General features: G+C 48.1%; 1 protein-coding gene across 1 annotated transcript in view; it reads left to right on the top strand.

The window, feature by feature from the left end:
* ABHD12 (abhydrolase domain containing 12, lysophospholipase) overlaps positions 1–27,387 on the top strand; it is an 86,451-nt gene that overhangs the window by 36,344 nt on the left and 22,720 nt on the right. Inside the window, exons 4-7 of the mRNA XM_074989208.1 lie at positions 9,965–10,084; positions 12,941–12,971; positions 16,729–16,774; positions 26,085–26,214. Of these exons, the coding sequence (XP_074845309.1) occupies positions 9,965–10,084; positions 12,941–12,971; positions 16,729–16,774; positions 26,085–26,214 (327 nt within the window). The remainder of the gene's footprint in view (positions 1–9,964; positions 10,085–12,940; positions 12,972–16,728; positions 16,775–26,084; positions 26,215–27,387) is intronic.

Raw genomic sequence — 27,387 nt, forward strand, 5'->3', positions numbered from 1 at the left:
GTTGCTGGTACCTTGCTCACGAATGGTCAGTTTATGTGGATGTCCTCTGCTCTGTCTTCCAAAAGTGAGACTTTCCCCAGCTGGACCTCTTTGTTTCCTGGAGCAGCCCCGGGTGTCCTCAATTCTACTCCTTCTAGGGCCTCAGCCCTGGGTCCTTAGCGGCAGTATTTTTGATACCATGGAACTCGGGATTGCTCTGTGCTTTCTCCCTGGTTTCTGTTGTGCACAAGGTGCTCCTCAAGGTTTGCAAGGACCAAGTAGATGTCCTGATAGCTCTTGCTTGGGCTCATCAGCACTGGTACCCCACATGGTGGTGCTTCCCCTACTTCCAGACCACCTTATGTAAGGCCACAATCATCTCCACCACCCAGGTCTCCACTCCCTTCACCTCCTGGCATGGTGGCTTTGTGGTTAAACCATGTGGAGCAGGCATGCTCAGACCAATTGTGGCAGGTCCTCCTCAGCAGCCGCAGGCTGTCTACATGGTGCTTGTGCTTGGCTGAGTGAACACGCTTGTCCTGCTGGTGTTATCAGTACAGTCTCATACCTGTATCTATCTCTGTCATGCAGGTGCTGCACTACCTTGTTTCCTTGAAGCAGCAGAGTCTTGCTTCTTCATCCCTCAGGGTCCACCTGGCAGCTATTTCAATCTTCCATCTGGGAGAGGGTGGGTGCTCTGTTTGCACATCCCCCCCCTTGGCGGGGCACTTTCTCAGGGGCATGGACTGCCTCCCCCGCCAGGCCTCTTCTGGCCTGGGACCTTAATCTGGTGCTCTGGATGCTTTGGGGCACCCCTTTGAACCTTTGGCCACGTGTTCCCTTCTCTACTTCTCCTGGAAAGTGCCCTTCTGGGGGCTGTCACCTTTGCCAGAAGTGTATCTGAGCTCCAGGCCCTCATGTCAGGGCCCCCTGTACCTGGTGTTCCATAAGGACAATGTTCACCTCCACCGTCACCCATCTTTCCTCCTGAAAATGGTCTCCAGCTTTCATACTGTCCAGGAAATTTTCCTTCTTCTTCGAGTGTCCCCGTGGGTGCTCCACATTAGGTGTCGGGCTTGCCCGGCGCCGCAGATCGGATCTTCCAAGCAGTTTCTGCCGGACCGCGCATGCGCCGGTGCGCGCCGCTCCCCCGCGCGCTCCCGGCCATGTGCGCGATCCGGTCCCCGCCAGTTCCTCTTAACCGCCGTCGGCTGCAGACGGAATCCAACTAGGCTAAGGCCAAGTAGCGTATTCAACGACTTTATCTGTTTTTCTTTAAAGTTTTTTTCAGGCACTTAGGCTACTACGAGTTAGCCGGTTGTTATTTTGTAAAAAAACAAAAAAAAAAAACAAATAACAACGAACAAGCTACGAGCGGGACAGCTCAGCCAGTCCCAGTAACAAGCGCTGGAGGCCAGGAGCTAGGGCCATCAGCCCTCCTGCTAAGGCAGGCCATCGGATGGGGAAAACGGCACAAAGAAGGTGCTAAGTACCCACTTAAAAACTCAAAGACTCACCAACAATGTCCTCTTCAGGCTTTAAAAAAAAAAAAAAAAAAAACGTGAGTCCTGCCGAGAGGCGATGCCAGTGTCCGATGGGCACAGTCTATGCATAAGGTGCCTGGGGGAGTCCCATGTGGCACAGAAATGCACCTTCTGCGCTAAATTAACAACCAGAGCACGGAGGGACAGGGAGATGAGGATAAAAATGCTGCTTCTTGATAAGGCCCTCCAGCCAGAAGCGCCGGAGCGGCCGCAGCAGGAGGGACCCTCCGGGGCCCTTAAAAGGAAAGCTGCCTCCCTCACTCCATCAGCGCAGAAACGGAGGAAAGTATCTCCAGCCCGATCCCTGCCGGCAGCAACAGCGAGCGGGACGGGAGGAGCGGGCAGCCCCCAGCCGCAGCAACAGCTGATCGGCGGCGGCACGGAGAGCCACGTGGAAGCGGCTCAGTCTCCGATAATCAGCCAGCCGCCCCGCACCGCAGGCAGGGCGGCGGCTAAACAAGCGCCGGTACCGGCGGCACCGCGGGCAGCGGCACCGACCCCCGGGGAACCGGCAGTGCAGAGCGCGCAGGCACGCAGCCTGCCGGCACTGGAGGACACCGCACGTGCGGCACCACCCTTGAGCGTGCCGAGCTCGGTGCGGACGCCGGAATCCCCTGTATGCCCCTCAGCCCGATCCCTGCCGGCAGCAACAGCGAGCGGGACGGGAGGAGCGAGCAGCCCCCAGCCGCAGCAACAGCTGATCGGCGGCGGCACGGAGAGCCATGTGCAAGCGGCTCAGCCTCCGATAATCAGCCAGCCGCCCCGCACCACAGGCAGGGCGGCGGCTAAACAAGCGCCGGTACCGGCGGCACCGCGGGCAGCGGCACCGACCCCCGGGGAACCGGCGGTGCAGAGCGCGCAGGCACGCAGCCTGCCGGCACTGGAGGACACCGCACGTGCGGCACCACCCTTGAGCGTGCCGAGCTCGGTGCGGACGCCGGAATCCCCTGTATGCCCCCCAGCCCGATCCCTGCCGGCAGCAACAGCGAGCGGGACGGGAGGAGCGAGCAGCCCCCAGCCGCAGCAACAGCTGATCGGCGGCGGCACGGAGAGCCACGTGCAAGCGGCTCAGCCTCCGATAATCAGCCAGCCGCCCCGCACCGCAGGCAGGGCGGCGGCTAAACAAGCGCCGGTACCACCAACCCCCGGAAAACCGGCGGTGCAGAGCGCGCAGGCACGCAGCCTGCCGGCACCGAAGGACACCGCACGTGCGGCACCGCCTTCGAGTGTGCCGAGCTCGGTGCGGACGGGGCCAGGATCCCCTGTATGTCAGGGGCGGAGTTACCTCCTCAAGGGAGGGGGAAGACTGCACACAAGAGGAGGCATTGCAGCCCCTCTCCGCACAGGGCTGTGGAGTTGCTTTCTCACAGCTCTCCGCTATGTTGCAGACTCCAACTAGAAGGCAGGGGTCCCCCCCCAGCCTACCCGGAGCCCCCTTCTCCATTTCTGCAACCAGCCTCACCCTGGCTGGGACCATGCAGGGCATAGACACCATCGGCAATCTACTAGGGAAAAATCCCTACAAACGATCTCGTACCCCCGAGGGCAATTGCGACCGGGGACAGAGACTTAAGCATCTCAGGGGGGACTGGTTATGGAACCCCGAGATTTTTCCTCGCAAACCTCTAGTGAGAGGGTGTACCATCATCAGCGGGAACCGGAAGGGTCCAGGGAGACGTACCCCAGCGGTTCCTCGCTCTCCTCCCCGGATGAGGCTACGGCCCCGGGGGACGTCCATCCTCCAGATGATCTGAAACAGTTCCAAGAGCTGTTTTACGAGGGTGGCCTTCACGCAAGGCATGCAGACAGCAAAGGTGCAAGAGGAACACCATAAGCTCCTCAAAAATCTGAGACCTCCGGCCTCCTCCAAAATAGCAATACCGCTGATGACGCAATCTTGGAGTCTGCCACTATGATATGGTAGACTCCTGCGACTATTCCGCCTGTCCACAAGAGAGCGGGGGGGGAAAAAAAAAAAAAAATACTTCGTGCCGACAAAGGGCATGGAGTTCCTGTTCAGCCACCCACAACCAAATTCTTTGGTGGTGGAGTCGTCACAACGTGGGGGAACAGACAAACATGCCAAAAAGCTAGAGCTGTTGGGCAGAAAGGTCTACTCCTCCTCCACGCTACTGTTGCCAATGGCAAATTACGCAGCGCATCTAGCGAACCATAATTTCGACAACCACATTAGGTTAACCTCCCTCATGGACTCGCTTCCAGAGGGCACGAAACCAGTGCTCAAGGCCATCATCCGACCATTTTATAACCAGTGGCAAAGGATCACCACAGACAAATGGGTGCTGGAGATCATAGCCACGGGGTACGCCATCCCCTCCCAGTTGCTCCCACCGCCATGACCTCCACCCGGGGCCCCACCTCCAGGAGGCCTCCCATGTAGCGAGGCTCAAGCAGGAGGTAGACCATCTCATGCTTGTAGGGGCAGTGGAAAGAGTGCCGGAGCAACTGCAAGGGAGAGGGTTCTACTCGAGGTACTTCCTCACGGGGAGGTCCATCTTAGATTTTCGAGGCCTCACCGGTACCTGCGCAAGCAACGCTTTCGGATGATCACAAACGCCTCCATCCTTACGGCACTAGACGATGGAGATTGGTTCACAGCCCTCGACTTACAAGGTCCTACCGTTTGGGCTCTCCTCAGCCCCCAGAGTCTTCACCAAGACCTTGGCAGTGGTGTCAGCCTACCTGCACAGACAGGGGGTATTTATATTCCAGTATCTGGATGACTGCCTACTCAAAGGGGCCTCGAAGGAGGAGGTACTACGTATAATATGTGTCACAGCAGGCACGTTCTCTTCGCTCGGCCTGCTTATCAATCTGACAAAATCAAAGATAGACCCCACACAGGACATAGAGTTCGTAGGGGCACGCATAAATTCTATTACAACGAGGGCGTATCTACCAGAGACTCACTTTCGGGCCATCGGCTCCCTCGCGCAAGGCTTCACCTTCAGCCCTATGGTGCCGGTTCTGACGTGCTTACAGCCGCTGGGCCACATGGCAGCAGCGACGTTTCGCAGAACAGAACACCAGGTTACACATGCGCAGCATGCAGCATTGGCTGGCGAGCGTATACAAACCGGCAGCACACACTGTTCACAGGATGGCGTCGCCCACAACAGAGGTGCGCAAATCCCTGCAATGGTGGGTAAACCCCGGGAACCTGCTAACAAGGGTACCCTTCCACCAACCACACGTATTGGTTTTTCTTACTACAGATGCCTCCCTCATAGGGTGGGGAGCACACATGGGCGAAGAGGTGACGCAAGGGCTGTGGTCCTCCATGGAGCAGTCACTGCACACAAATATACTGGAGCTCAGAGCAGTGTTCAACGCCTGCAGACACTTTCGAGACGAAATGAAAGGCAAGGTAGTCGGGATCAGTACAGACGATACCTCCACCATGTTTTATATAAATCGGCAAGGAGGAGCTCGGTCCCGTGCCTTATGTGTAGAAGCAGTCCGGTTGTGGAACTGCTGCATCGCCAACAATATAACCTTGAAAGCCTCGTACTTACCAGGCGCTCGCAATGTGAAGGCAGACCAGCTGAGCAGGCGTTTCGCACTCACGCACGAGTGGCAGATCCGTCCCGATCTGCTGCAACCGATTTTTCCACGCATGGGGTTTTCCCCAGATAGACCTGTTTGCTACTTAGCACAACAAGAAGTGCCCACGATTCTGCTCCAGGGCAGGACTGGGACGGGGGCCCCTGAGGAACGCCTTCACGATCTCATGGAGGGGCCCCCTGCTTTACGCTTTCCCTCCCACAGTGCTCATCCACAAAGTGTTGCACAAAGCCAGGAGGGAGGGAACCTGAATGATCCCGATAGTCCCAACGTGGGATCGACAGCAATGGTTCCCCCTACTCCTGCGCATGTCAGACCGGCCACCGATGTCCCCTCCGGTGGCGCTGGATCTGCTCACGCAAGCCCAGGGGTCCATAGTGCATCCGCACCCCCAAGGCCTGCGACTACAAACGTGGTTAATCCATGGCTCAGCTCCCTAGAGAGCACATGTACGGAGGAAGTGCAGCAAGTCCTAGAAAGTAGCAGGAGGACTTCCACCAGGAAGACCTACAAGCAGAAATGGACTCGCTTTACGGCATGGTGTTCTACCAAACAGCTAGCCCCCTTTCGGTGCCTATGGCTGTGATATTAGAGTATTTACTGGACCTCAAGAGAGGAGGACTCTCGCTATCCTCGTTTCAGGTCCACCTGGCCGCCATTTTGGCGTTCAGACACGAAGAGGAAGGGCACACGGTGTTCGCCCATCCCATGGTTACCAGGTTCTTCAAAGGGCTGGTAAGCCGATACCCCCCTCAGAAACCGCTTCCACCTCCGTGGAACTTGGACCTGGTGCTTAATGCGAAAAGGGGACCACCGTTCGAGCCTTTGGCCACGGTTTCCCTCCGCCTCCTTATGATGAAGACTACCTTTCTTCTCGCAATCACGTCAGCTCGCAAGGTGAGCGAGCTTGAGGCAGTTATGGCAACGCCACCCTGCGCTGTTTTTCCAAGGAGGCGGTAACCATACGGCTGCATCCAGCCCTTGTTCCTAAAGTTTCTTTCTGAGTTTCATACTAACGAACCTATTGTTTACCCTTGTTTATCCAAAGCCTCATAACTCTAACAAGGAGGCGTGCCTACACCTCCTGGACGTGAGGAGGCGCTAGCTTTCTATATGGACAGGACCAAGTCCTTCCGGAGAACGGATAGGCTCCTAGTCTCTATCGCTCCCAAATCAAAAGGAGAATGTCTCTCTTCGCAGAGAATCTCTAAGCACATCGTATCTTGCATAAAAATGTGCTACGAACTCAAAAAGACTCCTTTACTGGCCACGCCCAGGGCTCATTCCACTAGGGCGGTGGCAGCATCAACAGCCTTTTTTTCAAGGGCGTTGCGCTAAAAGACATTTGCAGAGTGGCGACCTGGTCATCCTGTGACACCTTCGCCAAGCATTACGCCCTTCACAGGGTATTCCAAGAGGATACCCGTCTCTCGGCAGCGGTCCTCTCGGGGACAAGCTGCACATAATCCGATTACCCACCTCCTATCTTGGGTTACTGCTGGGTAGTCACCTAATGTGGAGCACCCACGGGGACACTCGAAGAAGAAAGAAAGGTTACTCACCGTAGTAACGGTGGTTCTTCGAGATGTGTCCCCATGGGTGCTCCACTACCCGCCCATCCTCCCCGCTCCGGATCTCTGTTTAGTGTTTTGCAGGAGCATCCGAGGCGGTTGGTCAAGGAACTGGCGGGGACCGGATCGCGCACATGGCCGGGAGCACGCGGGGGAGCGGCGCGCACCAGCGCATGCGCGGTCCGGCAGAAACTGCTTGGAAGATCCGATCTGCGGCGCCGGGCGAGCCCGACACCTAATGTGGAGCACCCACGGGGACACATCTCCAAGAACCACCGTTACTACGGTGAGTAACTTTTCTTTCCTGTTTTCCATCCTAAATCTCACAGGTTTGTGCAATAGCCACAACCGTGCACACTTGCTGTGAGGCGGACGCTTGCCTCCTACATTGAAAGGACTAAGCCCTTCAGCAAGACCTCGCAGCTCTTTGTGGCCATTGCTTATTGTATGAAAGGGCTCCTGTGTTCAGTGCCTCTCTTTCTGGATCATGCCCTGTATATGAACATGCTATGATTTTGCTAGGGTTGCCCCACCACCTGTTACAGCTCACTCTTCACAAGCTCAGGCCTCTTCAGCTGCCTTCTTGGCTCATGTGCCTCTATAGGAAATCTGTTGAGCTGCGACGTGGTCCTCTGTACACACTTTCACATTTCACTGTGCTACTGTGCAGCAGTCCAAACAGGATGCAGCCATGGGGCAGTTGTCCTTGAATCAGCCACGTGTTGATTCTGAGCCATCCTCTGAATCACCTAACTTGAATAGATATGAGCAAGCCACTGAAGAAGGAAAAATGATTGTAACTGTTCTTCAACATGTGTTGCTCATATCTATTTGAAACCCATCCTCCATCCCTATTGTCAGAGTAGCCTTGACAAGAAAGAACTGAGGAGCACTCAAGTTGGAAGGTCATATATAGGCTCCACAGCTGACCCAACGGGTAGAAGCTAGGGCAAAACTTTTGGAAAGTCATGCACGAGGCATGCGCACGCCTAATTCAAATAGATGTGAGCGACACATTACAAAGAACAACAGTTACGATGGTGAGTAACATTTTTTCTCAGTCTACTGTAGACAAAAGATAACTCTTGCTGAGTAGAAATGCATTGTAATATACCTTACGTCAGCCTTTGGGTGAAGATAAGTGATTAAAAGCAGTCACAGCTATCAGATGTACAGTTAATCAGTACCTTAAAGCAAATACGTGCACAGAACACTCAATTGTGAGTCAGCAGATTAAGCTTTTTTCTGTGGTCTGTTAGATGTGGCCTCCTATTCAGTGAGGGATTCCAGTTTGCCTGTTATGGATCATGGATCTTAGGAGGAACTTCCTTCCCCACCAGCTTTTGCCTTAGTGGGCTAATGCACAAGTAGTTGAGCTGTACAGCTCAGCAAATACCAGAAGTCTTGCAGGGAGATAGCTGGGATGTATCCTCAAACGAATCTAGGGCTAGCCTTCTCTTTTTCTCTCTCTTAGCCGCTTTATGGTAATTCTAGGGTACGCCAGCATTGCAGTAATTACTTATTTTCTCTGTTGTCCTTTTCAGGTAGACTTATATTCTGCCTTCAATTAAAGCTAGGCTATGAAATTTGCGGTATGAGGTTGGAAAGCATCAGTGAATAGTTATATTTGTCTCCCTGGTGGTGGGGCCTGAAATGGACATAAGGATAAGTAGCATATAGTATTTATTATTTCAAATACTTAATCATAGAACAATAGAACTGGAAGGGACCTAGAGAGGTCATTGAGGCCAGTCCTCTGCCCTCATGGCAGGACCACGCGCCATCTATCTAACCTGCTCTTTAAATATCTCCAGTGATGGGGATTCCACAACCTTCCTTGGTAGCTTATTCCACTGTTTAATCACCCTGACAGTTAGGAATTTTTTTTCCCTAAGGTTCAGCCTAAACCTCCCTTGCTGCAGTTTAAGCCCATTGCTCCTTGTCCTATCCTCAGAGGCCAAGGAGAACAATTTTTTTCCCTCCTCCTTGAAACCCTTTTTTAGGTACTTGAAAACCACTATCATGTCCTCTCTAAGTCTTCTCTCTGCTAAACTAAACAAGCCCAGTTCTTTCAGTCCTCCCTCACAGCTCACGTTCTCTAGACCTTTAATCATTCTTGTTGCTCTTCTCTGGACCCTTTCCAATTTCTCCACATATCTCTTGAAATGCGATGCCCAGAACTGGACACAATACTCCAACTGAGGCCTAATCAGCACTGAGCAGAGCGAAGGATGACGTCTCATGTCTTGTTTACAGCACACCTGTTTAGTGTGTCCCAGAATCCTGTTGGCTTTTTTTGCAACAGCATCACAGTGTTGACTTGTTTAGTGTGTGGCCCACTATGAACCCTAGGTCTGTTTCCATAGTACTCCTTTTTAGACAGTTGCTTGATTGTTCCTTCCTAAGTGGAGTACTTTGTATTTGTCCTTATAGACCATTTCTCAGTATGCCCAGGTCGTTCTGAATTCTGTCCCTATCCTCCAAAGCAGTTGCAACCCCTCCCAGCTTGGTATCATCTGCAAACTTAACTGTACTCTCTATTCCGATATCTAAATCATTGATGAAGATGTTGAATAGAACTGGTCACAAAAGAAGATCCATGTAGAACCCCGCTTGTTATGTCCTTACATCATTTACATCATGACCGAGAACCATTAATAACTACACTCTGAGAACAGTTATCCAGCCAGTTATACGCCCACCTTATAGTAGCCCCATTTAAGTTGTATTTGCCTAGCTTATTGATAAACTCATGGGAAACCATATCAAATGCCTTACTAAAGTATACGTATACCACATCCACCGCTTCTCTTTTATCCACAAGACTTCAAATCTTATCGAAGAACACTGTCAGGTTGGTTTCACGTGATTTGTTCTGTATAAATCCATACTGTCTGTTCGCTATCACCTTATTTTTTTTCCAGATGTTTGTAGACGAATTGCCTAATTACTTGCTCCATTATCTTTCCTGGTACAAAAGTTAAACTGACTGGTCTGTACTTTCCTGGGTTGTTCTTGTTTCCTTTTCTATAGCTGGGCACTGTATTTGCCATTTTTCACTTGTCTGGAATTTCTCCCATCTTCCAGGCCTTTTCAAGTTGATAGCTAAAGGCTCCGACACCACCTCTGTTGCCTCCTTGACAGACTTAGTTGATAATCTAAAATAATTTGTTCTGTGCATTGTGTCCAGCTGCACTTCAGTCCTACTGAGAGAAACTGACTTCTGATTTAGTGTGTGAAAAGTTGAATAAGCAATCAATATTAATTTTCTGTTTTCATATCTAGGCACACAGTTCCCACAGCCTTGTGGAAGGATGCTCAAGGCAAAGGCCAGCCCTGGTATGAGGACACTTTGGGATCTAATTCTCCTGTAATCCTTTACTTGCATGGAAATGCCGGAACTAGGTAAGGAGCAAGCATCAGTTATGAAGAGAGGTCTTTTCTTCAATTTAATATGTTCTTGTTTATGCTGGTTTACAAAATTGGGCCAAATAATGCCAGAGCAATTTGTTTTTTGTGGGCTTAAAAAATTACTGCTGAGACTTCATTTTATGCTTGCATGTGTAGAAGAGGAAAACAAAGGCGAAGGGAACAGTTGATGGGGTTGTGTAAGTTTTTTGTTATTGCATATTTATTAGATATTTGTTTACATAGGATAGGAGCATTTTATGCTTCCGCTGGCTTCTTCACAGTTAGTTGCATTACCACACTGCACATAAATTCTTGGAGCTTTGTTCTTGGGTGTTAAAACTACAGTATTAGTAGGATGAGATGTGACATCAGCATGTATATGCAAGCTTTCTGTCCTATCTCTTTGTATTGCAGCACATTGGCTTTCCATGGGTTGGTTGTGTATATGTGTGTCTCCTTTTCCTTAGCAGTTTATGTATTCCAAAGAGTATCGGCAAATCAGAATTCATTAACACCGATGTTCTTTCAAAGCAAGTATCCATTTTAGAGTGTCTCTGTCATGAGGAACATCATTGTAACAGCTGTCTTCTGACATTTAGTTAAGGAAGTAGGGATTGGATACACGGACTGTACGATGGATAGAAAGCTGGCCAGGCAGTTGGGCCCAACAGGTGATCAATGGCTCAATGTCTGGTTGGTGGTCAATTTCACATCGGGTGCACCGAGGTTTGGTTATAGGGCCAGTATTGTTGAACATCTTTATTAATGCCCTGAATGAGGGGATGGATTGCACCCTCAGCAAATATGCAGATGACACTAAGCTAGGCGGACAGGTAGATACACTGGAGGGTAGAGATAGGGTCCAGAGTGACCTAGATAAGTTTGAGGATTAGGCCAAAAGAAATCTGATGAGGTTCAACAGGAACAAGTGCATAGTACAGTAGTCAATTATATGATCACATTTTTTCCTTCAACCGGTGTATTGCTAGGGTAGCATCTTGTAGTAATGAAAGTTGTTACTCTGGTTGTGACCAGCACCTCCATATAATATATAGATTACAGTCACTGCTTGGCACTGCAAGAGTGGCATGAAAGTTAAATGCTGCACTATGAAATCATGTATGTATTTCACATTTCATTTTCTTATTAGTACTGGAAAAGCTGCAACCTGCTTTCCTTGGCCACTCAGTCCTAATAGATGGAGTGTCTTTCTACAGCGTGTCCAGTACACAACTTATTGTTAAAGCTGAAATCCATAAATGTTGCAATTTTGTGTCTGCTAGTGTTTTAGGTGCGCAAGAAAAACACTAAAGGAGTTTCCGGACTATGAGACAAGATGTGTAACTTGGCTGCAGAATATTCATTTTAATGTGATGTAGGAAAATATATAAAATTAGTGATATTCCTGTGCCTGTGAATGACCAAGGGAAAGGAGAGTGGATATAAATGCACCAGAATACCACTTTGTCATCATTTTTTCTTTTTTTGTGTGTGGAGAGAGGATCTTCCCACCTCTCATTTTGCTCCCAACCTGCTTCTTGGCCTGAAAAATCAAAGGTCTTGTCTACACTAGAGCCCACCCCCACAGGTAACATAAGCACTCATGGAGCTGGTTTAATTGTGTTGAAGGGAGAGTGCACTCCTCTTGGCATAATACAGGTAACTGTGTGGTTTTAGGCCAGCGTGGCTGTTTCTGTAAGCTTGTGCATGTAGAGATGGCCTCTGCAATGCAGCAACCATCCCTCCAAATGCTGATGGCTAAAACCAGTTCCCTTGGATTTTGTCTACTATTGCAATATTGGCCAGAAAGGAGTCAGAGTGGAGGGACAAGTTTAGGGTACATATTTTGATTTCCTTATGATGGTGTTGAGCTGCTAGTGGATGACCAAGCAAGTGAGCCAAGGTATCTTCTTGACTGGAGAAGACTGTATCTGTGACTTAGCTGCACGAGCTGAAGGCTCAAGGTCATTTCTTTGCTTCATGGTCTGCTAGGATGCTGGTGGGACACTGCTTTTTGAGGAAAAACTAACTTGCAAAAGGACGACAGTTAGGCTATAGAGAGCAGCTTCCCAAGCAAATGTTCTTGCTTTCTCCATGAAAGCATAGTTTGGTTTGACATAGAGTGCATTTTTTAAAGAAGACAGCCTTTAGCGTCCTTTCCAGTCACTGGGTATTAGTATCAGCAAAGCCATGGGAGTGCTTGGCAGGTCGAGGTGCATTTGTTCTTGGACAGAGCACTACAAAGCAAAATGTGAGTGTTTGTGCCATAAATTGAACAGTCAAGTAATAAAACTAGGTATGTCAGTATGTCAGTATTATTTTTCCAGCAGTGCAGCATCTGAAGCCAAATGTGTTAACTCTACTTCCCTGGAGGTTCTGCAGTGGATTAGGCATATGAACTAACACGTGAATTAACACTGAAATGTTAGGGTTTAAGGACAAGTTGACTTATAACTTTAAAATCAGTCCTGAAAAGAGTTGGCATGGCTCATTGACAATTGGGATCTTTGGAGAGAGTGTCATAAGCTAGGGAAAACTTTGATATTCTTGGTAGAGCTGAACTTCCCTCTGCATGTGTTTTTCTTGTTTGTGGGAATTGGGCAGGAAGACAGTGCTCGGAATGAATGCTTGCTTTGTAGTGGGGTGGTGAAATTGGGTTAGTGGCTTTTCAAGACAAATGATCAAGTAGGTGAAGTATTTAATATTTTTATTTGTAGAGTATCAGCATTTGTCCATATTTTAATTAGCAACATGGAGAGGAGAAAAAAAGTACAGCTCTGAAGATGAACAGCTTTGGAAGCTTAAACACTAATATCATTTCCTCCTTTTTCCCTAAATTTTCTTTCATAGAGGAGGGGATCACCGTGTGGAACTTTACAAGGTAAGTGACTCCGTGCTTTCCCTAAACTGTTGCATTATACAGATCGAGCAAATAAACACACTGAGCTTGTTATTGCAAGATAGTCTGGCCTTATTGTACTTTTCTATAAAACAGCCCTTACTTCTATTATTCCTACAGGCTTGTGAATATTATCACCTCTGAATGTGTATCCTTCCCTTTATAATTGGAATTTGAGTTCTGGTACTTATAAAATGATTTGATTGCATTGCTGCTTATCTTGTGAAATTCCTGTCAGCAAAGTAATCTTAATTCACTCTGAGGGGTAGCTATGTTAATCTATATCCTTAGAAACAGTAAGGAGTCCTGTGGCACCTTAAAGACTAACAGATGTATTTGTGTATAAGCTTTCCTGGGTAGAAACTTCTTTGTCAGCTGCATTGGAATGGAAATTACAGGGGCACGCACACACGCACTCACTCACAGAAGGGAGTTACTTATCAAGTGTGGGACCAGTGCTTGTGAGGCCAGTTCAGGGTGGATGAGGCTCACTTCCAGTAGCTGATGGAGATGCGTGAATACCAAGAGAGGGAAAATTACTTTTATAGTGAGAGAACCATTCTAAATCCTTATTCAGTCCAAATTTGACTGTGTTGAATTTACAAATGAATTGCCGCTCTACTTTTTCTCTTTGCAGTCTGGTTTTGAAGTTTTTTTTTGTAAATGGATGGCTACTTTTAAATCCATTACTGAGTATCCAGAGTAAAATGTTCTACTGATTTATGTATGTTACCTTTCTTGATGTCTGATTTATCCTTTGGCCCAGAGATACTCCTGAAAAGACTTCAAAATCTCATTACAATGAGAAACAGCAGAGTTGCAATTTATTTGCAAATTTAACACAATCAGATTAGGACTGAATAAGGATTTAGGTAACTTCATTCTGCTGACCATAAAATATATGGGCGTCGGATGTCTGGGGATAATTGATTTTAAGTGTGATGTGAAGGAGATTACTAGAAAAATTGAGAAATAGCCACAAGTAAATTAGTGGAAAGGGAGAGAAATGTAGGTGTGTCCCTTCTCAGCACAGGTAGTTGGGTGGTGATGTCAGTGAAGAAAAAAGAGCAAGTCATCAGATATGTACCTGCAAAGATCAATAGAAGAGATGGTGATATGGGAGCGGGGGCAAGCCAATGTCCAATGACAGTGCTCTGTTGAAGCAGAGTTTCTGCCTGTTCTCGAAACATGCTCTGATGTCTTGGCATAATAATTTGTAACACACTGTATAGGCACATAGTACTTATATGGTTATGGATTATCCTATTTAGGAATATCAAAGGGATCTCGGTGCCCTCGCACACATCCAGCTACAGAGACTGCCATCCCATAGTCAAAGGCTATCCCTGTCCCTGTTATGGTTAGTTTTAACAATACAAACTTAGCCAGCATGATTAAGGCCAATTTTGTCATGGATATTTTTAGTGACAGTCATGAACAAAAAAATTAATGGAAAGCATGACCTGCCACTGACCTTTTACTAAAAACATCTCTGACAAAATGCAGAAGTGCCTGGGAGCTGCGTAGGAGGGAACCCCCCCCACCACCATCCTGCAGGGCTGGGAGTTCTGGGGTCCCTACATCACCCACAGGTGTGGGAGCTGGTTGCTGGATCCCCCACTGCCCTGCCTGGCTTGGGGCATGGGGGTGGGGGGCGGGAATCTCCTGCTGCATGTGGGGCCTGGGGAGCTCTGCGGTCTCCTGACTGCCCACAGGGCCTGGAGAGCTGCATGGGTTCCCCAGCTGACTCTGGCTGAGCAGCTCCTGGGGTTATCCTGCAGCCCTGGGGAGCTTTTGGAGAGAGTTGGAGAATTGGGGGGGGGGGGGGGCTTCACCAGTTGCAGTGGCTGATAGATTTTATGGGGTTCCCTGTTGCCCATGATGGCTGGCTTCTTCTGGAGGTTTCATCATTGCCAGTGGTACCTCGGCTGCTGTTGTGGTGCTAATGGCTGTTGGTGACCTTTCTTGTGGTATCGGAGAGCTGATGCAAGCTTCTTTGTTTTGCATCTCCTAGCACAGTCCTATTTGCTGCAATAATTGAAACACAAAGAGCATTGTGTCTTGGAACTACATATGTGTTATACAAAAGCCCAAACAGTTGTAAGTAAGACTACTGTGTACCAGCCGGGGGCCGTGACAGCAGAAAGGTTCTGTTTACAGTTCTTCACAAATGTGTAGTCAGCCTTTCCTTTATTGCCTGTTCCCCAATGCACCACGCTGCATACGACCCAGTAAAGCAGCCTACCTCTGACTGAAATAGATGACAACTTTGTTTCAAAGTATTCACACAAAGGGATTGCCTTGATTGCTCCAGTTTTCTTGTGACAAGTATAAAAATGCCCAAATAGATTTTACCATGACAGGTCTTTAAAATGCTAGTCTAGAACTTTAACATCACTTTTGCTAAGACATTTAACAAAGGAATTTATTTTTAATGTGGCCTTTTTTTTTTTATACTTGTTTGCAGCAGAATTTGAGGGTCATCCGTGCTAACACATAACTAAATCTTCTTGGTAACAGACTGACAGGTTTTCTGACAATGTATTTTAGATAAGTTTGAGCTTGTTAAAAATGTTTAGTACTTAAAACAACCATTAAACATTTTGCAAGAGTCCACAAAACATACTCCATATAACAGCTGGGTAGGAACAGCCCGTACATTTTGAATAATGTAAATAAGGCAGCCTTTGTACTGTTTCACTGAAAAATCAAAAGCTTGTGGGGCTGAGGGTTTGAAAGCAGAAGTGTGAAAGCCCCAATGGTAAAATAGTTCCAGAAGAGAGGCTGTAGCTGGAATGATATGTCTCCTTTTGGATTTTTGCTTGATTCTTCAAGTTTACACTGATGCAAACAGGCAAAATGTTGTCTTATTTTCTTGAACTTAAAGCTGGTGTCCATACAAATGAAAATAACGCTGTTTTAAGACACTGTCACTTGTGCAAAGGTATGAAACCAGAGTATTTATGGTCTTAAAGACAACATTCATGCTTCAAGGGAACATGTTAATGTAAACTGTAAGGTGAATAGTCTCGGAAAGTAGCCATGTTAGTCTGTATGTTCACAAACCAAAAAAGGCCATCCTGTAGCACCTAAAGACTAAGAATAAATAATACTTTTAGGTGCTACTGGATGGCTTTTGTAGTTTTGTAAGTCTGTAAGGTCATTACTGCTATGAGAAGTGGCCTTCATGGTTCTGATTCATCTTAGAGAGTGTAGTGGTCAAAACTAGCTCAGGACGACACTGAAGTGCTCATGCTGTTTTGGGAGCCCATGTAGAACAAGTACGTCTGTGGAGTGATCCATTATCACCTTGCTATGTTTAGCCTCACAAAACCCTTGGGAGGTAAGGCAGTGCTATTGTTCCCATTGTACAAGTGAGGGGGCTCAAGCCCGGAGGCTAAGTGACTGGCTGACAGGCACCTTGGAAGTTTGTGATGGACCAAGGAATTGAAACCATGTATCATGAGTTGCTGGGCTGCACCCTGACCACTGCGCCATCCTTCCTTTTTCTGATGCTGGGGGAAAAAGCAGAAACAAAAAGACTATCTTGGATAACTGGGTGTATAGGAGCCTTTGCCTGTATCACCATATATTCCCTTCTGAATGTTGGGTCAATCTTATAAACTAGGACACATGCTGTGGGACAAACCTCGCCATCTCCCAAGTGAGAGGTTTAAGTGACAGAGTAGCTGTTACTGAGATTGTGGTTGTATATTAAATACTTTCTTTTTCTGTCTAGGTCTTAAGCTCCCTTGGTTACCATGTAGTCACGTTTGATTATCGAGGTAAGCATTAGTTAGTTTGCTTGTTTCTTTATTTAAGAAGCTGCGTCTAGCTGTAAGATGAAAATAAGGCAACTTTGGAAGCTGTTATCAATTAGCCTTTTCATGGAGTTCTTAAAAGTCTCAGTAGAATGTCTCCTCCAGTGCTCCTGCTTGTCTTTCCCTAACACATAAGCCATGAGATCTTTCTACCTTTCCCATCTCAAAGCAGGTACTTGTATGACCTGCCTCACTGTAGTACCTGAACATCTCACAATCATACATGTGTTTATTCTCCCAGCATCCCTTTGAGGCGTGGGAGTGCTATTATCCCCACTTGATAGGTATGAAGTTGACATAGAGCAGGGAGGGAGAGCTCAGTGGTATGAGCATTGGCCTGCTAAACCCAGGCTTGTGAGCTCGATCCTTGTGGAGGCCATTTAGAGATCTGGGACAACTAGAATTTTTTTTAATATGAAAGTCTGTCAGTGATGGTGCTTGGTCCTGACAGGAGGGCAGGGGACTGGACTTGATAACCTCTTGAGGTCCCTTCCAGTTCTATGAGATACACATATCTCCAAGTAATTTTGCCTGTAGTCACCCAGGGAGTCTGTGCAGGGCAGTGCATTGGTCCCAAGCCTGCCCAGCTCTAGGCTAGAGCACTAATCTCTGGACTATCCTACAGCTCGTGGATGTAACTGACACTGCTGAAGCAATTTATTCTGATGCCTGCTTTTTGGGAAAACACCTGACCTGTGTATGGGTTTCTTTCCTAGCCTCCCCAGTTTGCTGTCCAGCAACTTGTCCAGTTTTAAAATAAGTTCATTGAATGCCACCTACTGGCCTTCACAATAATTGGATGTCTAAATCTGTGCTCAGCAAAATGTATCATCACATGTACTGTTAGTAATGCAGTCAGCATAATTCTCACTGCTTAAAAAAATGCAGGTCTGTTTTAGCTTAGTGCTGTGTTCCTAAATCGCTCAAACTGAATGCTGTCTGTTCTCCAGTCTTGGTCTAGTAACATGTTGCTGCTGTTTCATGGCAGTTCACATCTGCTGTTTTAAGGAGAAAATTCTTAATTATAAATTGCTTCCAAAAGCTGAAAAAATTCCTTGTCATTCTTTTAATTTTTTTTTTAACTCCCAAGAGAACCCAGTTAACAACTTAAACTGGCTTGGTTTATTATCCTACACTACCTTGCTGAGGGGTGCTTGTGGGTTTAACCCAATCCATGCTTATAAATATCCTATATACAGTTGACCACAGATTATACTGGTTTTCTGATCTGGGAACCCTTATCAACCTCTTGTAGCTTAGCAGTGATGCTGTTCGACAAAGTCTCGGCAGAATCTGCTGTACCGCTTGCATCTCGTCTCTGTAGAGATCAGGAATCCGTGTTTTTTTGGAATTTTGTTTAACCCCTAATGGTGTGTGCTGCCTCTGAATTGGCCCTGGCGTGACTGCTTTTGGAACACTGGGTCCAGTTCTGGTACCTGCACGTGGAGGAGGACACTGGTGAATTGGAGAGAATTTAGAGAAGAGCCATGAGAATGATGAGAGAATTAGAAATCCTGCTTTTTAGTAACAGACTCCAGGAGCTCAATTTATTTAGCTTAAAGAAGGTGAAGGGGTGACTCGATCATAGTCTGTTAGCATATACATGGGGAACGGACTATTGCACGCTCCTATCCAGCAGAGACATGTAGAATGTGAGCCCATGGCTGGAAGCTGCAGCTGGACAAACAGAGTGAAAGTGAGGTGTACATTTTTGTCTGAGGGAGTAAATTAACCTTTTGGGAACAATTAACTGGGGTAAGTCTCTACACAGTAGAATCTCCATCACTGACCATTTCTAGCAGCTCTGCTCTAGGTGGTGTTTTGCTGAAGGTCTCTGCCCTATGTTGTACAAGAGGTTAGACCACAGTGGTCCCTTCTTGCCTTGGAATCTGAATCTGAGGAGAGGCATTTGGGACCTGAGAGCAGCCATTTTGCATGCGAGAACTGGCCTATAGTGCAACCAGAAATGCAGGATTACCAGAATATCAGCTTCCAACAGGGGTGCCCACTCTTGCTTTCAATGTCTGCTGACTTCACAGAGTCTGCTTGGCCACTGCAGTAGCCAGATTCTAACAGTAGAAGCTCGTGTAAGGCTTTAAGCAAGACAGGCTGATGTGCTGTGGCGGTCTCTTGGTATGTCTACACTAGGAAATTAGGTCTAAGTTAAGGTACATTTTTTAGCACCCGATTTTGTAAAGTTGAAGGTTCATGTCCACACTGGTACACAGAATCGATGGAGTGTCTCCCGCATTAGTGTTGCCAGGTTCGACTTTGTCAGCAATGCACTGTGGGCACCTATCCGACAGTTCCTGCTTGCTCCAGCGTGTGATGGGACAAGCATGCGCTATGGGTTTTGTGAGTGTGTCTCATCAGCATCCCATAGAGCGCTCCTGTCCTCCCTCTCTCACTGGAAAGCAACAGCAAAAAGGGTGTTTGTACCCTTTTTATGTATGTGTGCAGATGCTGTTGCAAGGCTGGCATGGGACCTGTACAGCTTAAAACCATTGTGGCCAGTATTATGAGCATGCATTGTGCTGTTGTACGTGCAGAGCATAAGCAGCTGAGAGAGCGAAGAAAATTCTGAGGACGACGTACATATACGACTCAGAGACGCTAGAGGGGAGGAACGGAGATGCTGTGGCTGCACTTGATGCTTTGCACATGGGAGTGCTGGTAGTGGTGCCATGTAAAAAGCTGACTGGTGGGATCTCATTGTTCTGCAGGTCTGGGACAATCAGCAGTGGCTACAAAACTCCCATGTGCCTAAGGCCACTTTCATGGAGGTTTGCAATTTGCTTTCCCCCATTCTGAAGCTCTGCAGTAGCAAAATAAGACCTGCTCCAACAGTCCAGAAGCATGTGGCAAATGCTGTGTGGAGGTTTGCATTGCCAGACAGCTACTGGTCAGTGGGCAAATCAACAGTGGGGGTGCTGTGATTCCCAGGCACCCAAAGCGATCAATACCCTTCTGCTGTAAAAGACAGTGACTCTGGGAAACGTGCAGGACATAGGGGAGGGGTGCCACGATGGGGTTCACTAACAGTGGCAGGGCAATAAATGGAACAGACATCCCTGTCTGTTAGCCGATGGCCAAGGATGTTTGGTGAGGTGCCAGCTATGCCCGTTTTATATCATCCATGACTTTAACTGCTAGGACTCACTGTTCCTTCACGGCGGGCAGCCCGGGCCAGGCTGATGGATGCCCCAAGGTCCTAAACACCCGTGACTTTAACTGCTAGAGCTCAGAGCCCCTTCGCAGTGGGCAGTCAACACTGACTGACAGGTGCCCCAATGACAGCACTAAGAGCCTTTCCACACCTGTGACTTTAACCGCTAGGACTCACTGTCCCTTTGCGGCGGGCAGTCAGGATTGACTGACAGGCGCCCCAAGAGTTTGGCCCGTGGAGGCGGCACAACTCAACGCTAGGCTCTTAGTACTCTCACCTAATGGCCAGGCTTTATAGCCAAAACGGCTGAGGTTCCTTAATTGTGTTGGCTGCTTTACAGTAACCCAGGGGAAACAAGTCAGGCTTATGCACAAACGGTTACCAAAATTTATTAAACTAGATTCTAATCATGTGGTTACAAAATTGCTAGTGCCTACTTATTTAAATGTAGAGATGTTACACACACAAACAAGTTACAAAACTGAAGCCATGATCCCAAAGAGAGAAAACAAAGTGTAGAGCTCTATTTCAAAATATGTGTACACTAAAGATAGGAGATCAGGTGTGGGTGCTTCTTACCCTCCTTGCATCTCTCGATTCCAGCGGTGCCAAGCCAGGATCGGTCACTCAATTCCGCGGAAAGACGAATAAGGGACAAGGCTTAGGGACCCCTTTAGCTGCAGAAGCCTTGGGAGGCTGTCACTTATCTGACCAGCAGATAGATAGTGAAAAGCACTCAAAAATCATGGTGCTGTAGGTCCCATACTTATACCTCTGTAGTCCTTTATTCTCTTTCTCCTTTCTTATGCCAAATTGGGGCTGGTCTGTCTGGGTGACGCCAGCTCTCGCAAGAGTAGTTTACACTTGCAAGGGAGAGGAACAATAAGTTTCGACTACTGAACATTCCTTTTATTAGGGTGAATATTTTCCCACCTAGGATGTGGGTGTGTGTGCAACACGTTATTTAGTAGGGGCTAAGAGCCATGTCTGTCACAGCTTCTCTGTCTGCTGTGAGCCTAATCGTTGTATATGTTCCCAGAGGCACATTGCAGCAGCACACCTGTGCTTCTCACAGCCTCAAAGGCTCTGCTGGAATTTACGTTAAGTGCCCTGTTGTTTTGGCTCCCTTGTGTTCCCAGCAATGCTGGTCTGAGAGGGGGCTGGCTGTCTGGCTACGCTGTCCTGGCACCAGACCCTCTTGCTACAGAGTGCATGAACTGCAAGGGGCACTTCTCCATGGCATGGCAGATGTTGGTGGATCGCTAGGGTCGTCTCACGGACGACAGTGTGGGATGCTCAGGAGAGGTGCATGACGCGCGCAGCTTTAGGAACCCTGGTCTGCTCCAAGAGCTGCAGAATGGGACTTTCTGCTCAGACCAGAAAACCACCACTGGAGATGCGGAGATGTCAGCAGTGATTCTTGGTGACCCAGCTTACCCCTTGTTCCCTTGGCTCATGCAGACGTACACAGGCAGCCGGGAGTGCACAGTAAGCAGCAGTTCAACTACAGGCTGAGCAAGTGCAGAATGGTGGTAGAATGTGCATTTGGCTGTTTAAAATCCAGGTTTGGAAACCACCTGACTCAGACCTCAGCGAAAGCAACATTCCCCTTGTGGTGGCAGCCTGCTGTGTGCTTTGAAATTTGTGAGAGCCAGAAGGAAAAAGTCTTCAGACCACAAGATGCAGACATTCATAACAGATGCTGAGTGAGGTACATCCTTTGCATCAAATGGCAAGACTTGGCCACAAATGAGGAGCTTTGGAACATAGCAGGACAAGAACAACTTGATGTTCAAATCAAGTGAAGAAAATGGGGATGGCTAGGCCAGACTCTCAGAAAACCATCATCCAGCATCGTCCATCAAACTCTCTCATGGAACCTGCGAGGAAAGTGCAAAAGAGGAAGGCCTCAGGCAGTGTGGAGAAGGTCTGAGATTGAAGGAGAACTAGGATACTCCTGAGGTCAGCTAAACATTTTGTCCTGAGACAGAGTGAAGTGGAGGAGACGTGGATGACCTCTGCTCCACCTGAAGTACAAGGGTTTAAGTCAAGTCAGTCAAGGTGGAAAATTTCATGCCAGACTGGAGGACTGAGGCAGATCATCTGGCCAGTAATTTAACAGCAGCCAATACGAGGGCAACACAGAGAGCACAGTGAGGAGCACTGCTCATTGTGGAGGCTTTGAAAAACAGCTTTATGAATGACCTCATAGTGAGGTGACAGTCATGTCTGTTGATCTTAAGAAGGTCCCCCCAATGAGGTGCTTTTGCCTGTAAAGCCCCACCTGTGCAACACAAGCAATAAAGACACTGTTTGTTTTTAGCTTAATTATTTTTATTCAAGGGACGCTAAAGGAGTTCATGGCAGGGGCCTTGGGAGTGGTTAAGCAAGGACATTTTGTGATCACAAGCCGGGAATGTCAGCCTTCTGCGCTCAGAAGAGTCCCTGGGAGTGAAATGCAAGGCTGTCCTTGGCTCTCCCTGCCACCCACATTCTGGGGTGCCAGTGGGAGGTGGGGGAAAAGAGGTTAGGGAACATGAGGAGGGCATGAGGTTCATCATGGGTTGCAGTGGGGCTCTGTGCTCCTGTGCCCAGCACCATAGGAGCTCTGTTTGCTACTTACTTTATCAGCTGCAACATCTCTCTGGGTCTCCGATTCACATTCTCTGTGCTCTTTCCTCACCTCACAAGCCATTCTCCTTTCTGCCCCAACATCTTGCGTCTCCTTCAGCGTGGTGCTCCTCCATGCTTTTAACTGTGCCCTTCTGTGCAGGTGGCTTCCATGTGCTCTATAAACATATCTTCCAATGTTCGTTTTCTCCTGTGGATCTGTTTCAGCTGAACAGGTGGAGAAGGGATGAGCGGTGGTCAAAGAGCCTGCTGATGAGCGTAAGTGAGGGCCAGACATTAAATAGATAAGTTTAAGAACACACAAAGGAATCTCCTGAATGAACGTCTGTGAAAGACAATAGGGAGGTATTCCCTGCAAGGACAGATTTGGGCTTTTAAGCATCCTCTGTGCAGCAGGTACTGCACAGAGATCTTAAGGAACCTGCTTGACATGGTTTGCTTCCAGCCATGGTAAGGCACAGGCTTGGAAGCATGCCCCCAGTCTGTGATAGCAAAAGCGGTTTCTGCAACTGTGCATGCTGCAAGCAGATCTGGGAGGGGTCTCTGGGCATGGCAGTGATGGTCACCCTGTGGTCTTCCCCAGCCCCGTTGCCTGGGAACCTTAAAATTTCTCTTCCCTCCACTACCAGCTCAGGGAGAGGAATGGAGATGGTCCAGGCATGGCGGAGCATCTTCAGCTATTCCATAATAGCTTAATCTCCTTCCACTGTTTCCTCTAGGTTGCAAAAAGTGACATTCGTCTCCTATGACGAATAAACCTTGATAAGGAATCTATGTTGACTGAAAGCGGCCACCAGGTCAATCGTTCTGCTGCACTGCTTTGTGGTGCCATAGTGCCAGGTTACTTACTGGTGGCTTGGCGTGAAAAGCTGTCCTAATGTGGAGGTTGGAATAGGGAGGTCCTTCCCAAACACCTGGTAAGAAGAATCAAGGAGTACCTGCCTGAGAACTCTGTGGAGATGTGCAAGGAGGATTGATGCTCCATCCCCAGACTCATTAAGTTGTACCAGGGGCTCTGGGTTGTGTAGGTACAGCAGCTACCACAGATCACATAATTGCTTTATTCCCCTTGTATAGGATCATAGAACCCTAGGGCTGGAAGGCATCTCAGGAGGTCATTGAGTCTGGTCTCCTGCCTAAAGCAGGATCTACCCCCAACTAAATCATCCTAGCCATACTGTGTCAGACCAGGACTAAAAAACCTCTAGGGATGGAGATTCCACCACCTCTCTTGGTCACACATCCCAGTGCTTCACCACCCGCCTGGTGAAAGTTTTTTTCCTAATATCCAACCTCCACCTCTCCCTCTGTAACTTCAGACCATTGCTCCTTGTTCTGCCATATGTCACAGCTGAGAACAGCCTCTCTCCATCCTCTTTAGAGCCTCCCTTCAGGAAGTTAAAGGCTGCTATCAAATCACCCCTTGACTCTTCTCGTCTGTAAACTAAATAAGTCCAAATCTGTCAGCCTCCCTCCAGAGGTCATGTGCTCAAGCCCTCTAATCATTTTCATTGCCCTCCATAGGACCTGCTGCAATGCATCCACATCCTTTCTATACTGGGGGGCCCAGAACTGAATGCAATACTCTAGATACGGCCTCACCAGTGCTGAATAGAGGGGAATTATAACTTCTCCAGATGTGCCGGAAATGCTTCTCCTAATGCACCCCAATATGCCATTAGCCTTCTTGGCTACAAGTGTGCACTGCTGAATCATACCCAGCCTCTCATACACTGTGGTCCCCAGGTCCTTTTCTGTTGCACTGCTAATTAGACAGTCGGTCCCCAGCCTGTAACAATGTTTGGGATTCTTCCATCCTAAGTGCAGGACTCTGCTCTTGCCCTTGTTGAACCTCATCAGATTATTTTTGGCCCGATCCTCCAATTTATCTGGGTCATTCTGGACCTTATCCCTAACCTCCAACATATCTTCCTGACCCCCGGCTTAGTGTCATTTGCAAATTTGCTGAGGGTGCAATCCACCCCCTCATCAAAGTCATTGATAAAAATGTTGAACAATACTGGCCCCAGAACCAATCCTTGGGGCACTCCGCTTGAAACCGACTGCCAGCCAGACATGGAGCCATTAATTACTACCTGTTGGGCCCATCATCTAGCCAGCTTTCTATCTGCCTTACATTCTATGTATCCAATTCATGCTTCCTTAACTTATGGGCAAGAATGGTGTGGGAGACTGTATCAAAAGCTTTGCTAAAGTCAAGGTATATCACATCCATTGACTTAACCATGTCCACAGAGTTGTTTATCTCATCATAGAAGCTATCGGATTGGTCAGGAAGGACTTGCCCTTGATGAATCCATGTTGACTATTCCTGATCACGCCTCCTCTTTCAAGTGCTTCAAAATGGATTCTTTGAGGATGTCCTCCATGATTAGAAAGGAGAGCACACTAGGGGTGCCCTCTCTGCCGTCAGGGTCCAGCTGTGAAATGCCATGGGAGGAGGGGATGAGATCCAGTGTTACAGAAAGGTCCTGGCTGTCGGCAAGATCAGCTGCTCCATTCACCTGCTGACCATTGTCATTGTCGTCTTCCTCTTCCTCTGGCAACAGCAAGGAGAACATGGTGGATGAGAGATTCCTGAGGAACCTCCTCTGAGGTATCCACAGTGTGTGTGGTGGGGACAGTGGTTGGGTCGTTCCCTAGAATCCCGTGCCACTGCTCACAGAAGCAGAATGGTTGTTGTGATGACCCAGAACTTCCGTATGCTCCCTTTGTTTTATGGTATGCCTGTCTGAGCTCCTTTATTTGCATGTGGCCCTGCTGGGCATGTCTGGTGTATCCTTTTTCCTCCCAGGTCCTACGAGGTTTTGCCACGTGTCTGCATTTCTTTTGCTGCTTTTTAGCATCAACAGCTCAGATTCATCCCTCCACACAGCAACGAGGTACTGGAGCTTGTCTGCGGCACTGGAAATCATGGTCAGATGTGCTGCCCACTCTGCTTGCCACACTGGCCAAACAGGAGATGAAATTTGTATTTTCCTGGGCTGCTTCCTGCAGATGCGGAGAGCAACAGAACTGAAGTGGTGTCCAGAGTGGTCACACTGGGGCTCTGTGGGACACCTCCAACAGCCCAAGAATGTCGAATTTCACAGTACTCCATCTGCACTACCCTAAGGTCAACCGTGGAAGGTCAAATTTGGCATTACCCTTGTGGAATGTTAGGAGTACAAAAGTCAACCAGAGGAGCCCTTAAGTTGATGGAATAGCCCCTGTTGTGTGGACTGATTCCTTAGAAATTCGACTTGTCACCTAAATTCAACCTAATTTCCTAGTGTAGACCAAGCCTCTGTTTCGTTCCAGCTTTAATTTGGTGTGCAGGCACTATGCAGTAAGCAGGAATATTTTCCTTTTTCAAATGCCTTCCCAGTTGTGGGCATGCACGTGGTCCACAAAGGTGTAAGAAATGGCTTGTTTTGCTGGATGGCTTGGGTGTGACTTGAAATGTTTGTGTTTCAGGATGGGGAGATTCTGTGGGCACACCATCTGAGAGAGGAATGACCTATGATGCACTCCACGTTTTTGACTGGATAAAAGCAAGAAGTGGAGACAATCCTGTCTATATATGGGGGCACTCCTTAGGCACAGGGTAAGCCTACAGTCCCGGTGGCAGCTATTTAGCATAATGTGAGTGGGTCTGTATTGATCTGTGACCAATGAAGTCTTGGCAGTTTAGGGACAGTAGTTATGTTCCATTCTCGCTTGTCTGAATCTCTCTGAACTTAATCACTGTCAAGTAATTTCTTCTCTGCTCTTTTTAATTTAGGAAATAGGCTAGGGACTAGAACTTGTATTCTGGAATTCCAGAGGGCTGTATCAGAAGTTGCAAGGCAATAAGGTCAGCGTTATGTAATGGGAGAAATAAGGGGCAGGTTGTCGGGGGGCAAATCATCACTGCTGTTAGCAGGCACCATCCCCTGGACAACAATGGAGCTGCACCCATTTATGCCAATATTTGTGACAGGATCTGCACAGGACAGGAGCCACTGTGGAGGGGTGAGTGTGGCTCAGACTCGTTCTCCCACACTGTTCCTTGGGAGATGAGCTGAAAGAAGAGTGTGCGCCTGGGTCAGGGCCAGTGACGGGTTGAGCTTGCCCTGGATATGACCATCCATCAGTCTTCCCACAGACCAGTGGTGGGTCACGACTCACTGTTTGGGAAACCTTGCGTTAGTGTGCCTGGACATGTAACTAGTGGTGTTCCAGAACTGAGCTAATGTCTGATGAAAGCAGACTCATTTTTCAAAGTGAGAGCTCTTCCCAGAATCGAGAGAAGGAATTACCCCAAAAAAACTGGGAACACTATCGACACTTGGAGTTCCAAGATCTGTCACCATAGTCTAGAGCCTACAACCACAGTGCACAGTTTGATAGGCAAACCCTGCAGCAGAAGCCGTAGAAGGCTATGTCAAGATTGCCGAGAACTGTCTGCAGAAGATACGCAAATTGCACAATGCATTTGCATGTCCTTTGCCGACAGCTCTGTCAGGAGAGGCTTTTCCAACATTTGGCCCATACACATGGGGCTAAATGTTGGGAAAACTCCTTCTGTCAAGACATCCCTTCTTCCTCATGGGTGGAACAAGGTACACGGGGATGTCAACAGAATGCTCCCAACTGGCAGGTCTCTTCCGACACATCTGCCGTTTGGACGTATACTCTGTTGACAAAATTCCTGTAGACAGAAGCCTGCAGTCTAGACATAGCCCAAGGGTCTGGTCTTTAAAAGGACTGGAAGGTGGAGGGAAGGGATTTTTTTCAA

This window comes from Carettochelys insculpta, chromosome 3, assembly GCF_033958435.1.
Source record: "Carettochelys insculpta isolate YL-2023 chromosome 3, ASM3395843v1, whole genome shotgun sequence".
In the NCBI taxonomy this organism is placed as follows: Eukaryota; Metazoa; Chordata; order Testudines; family Carettochelyidae; genus Carettochelys; species Carettochelys insculpta.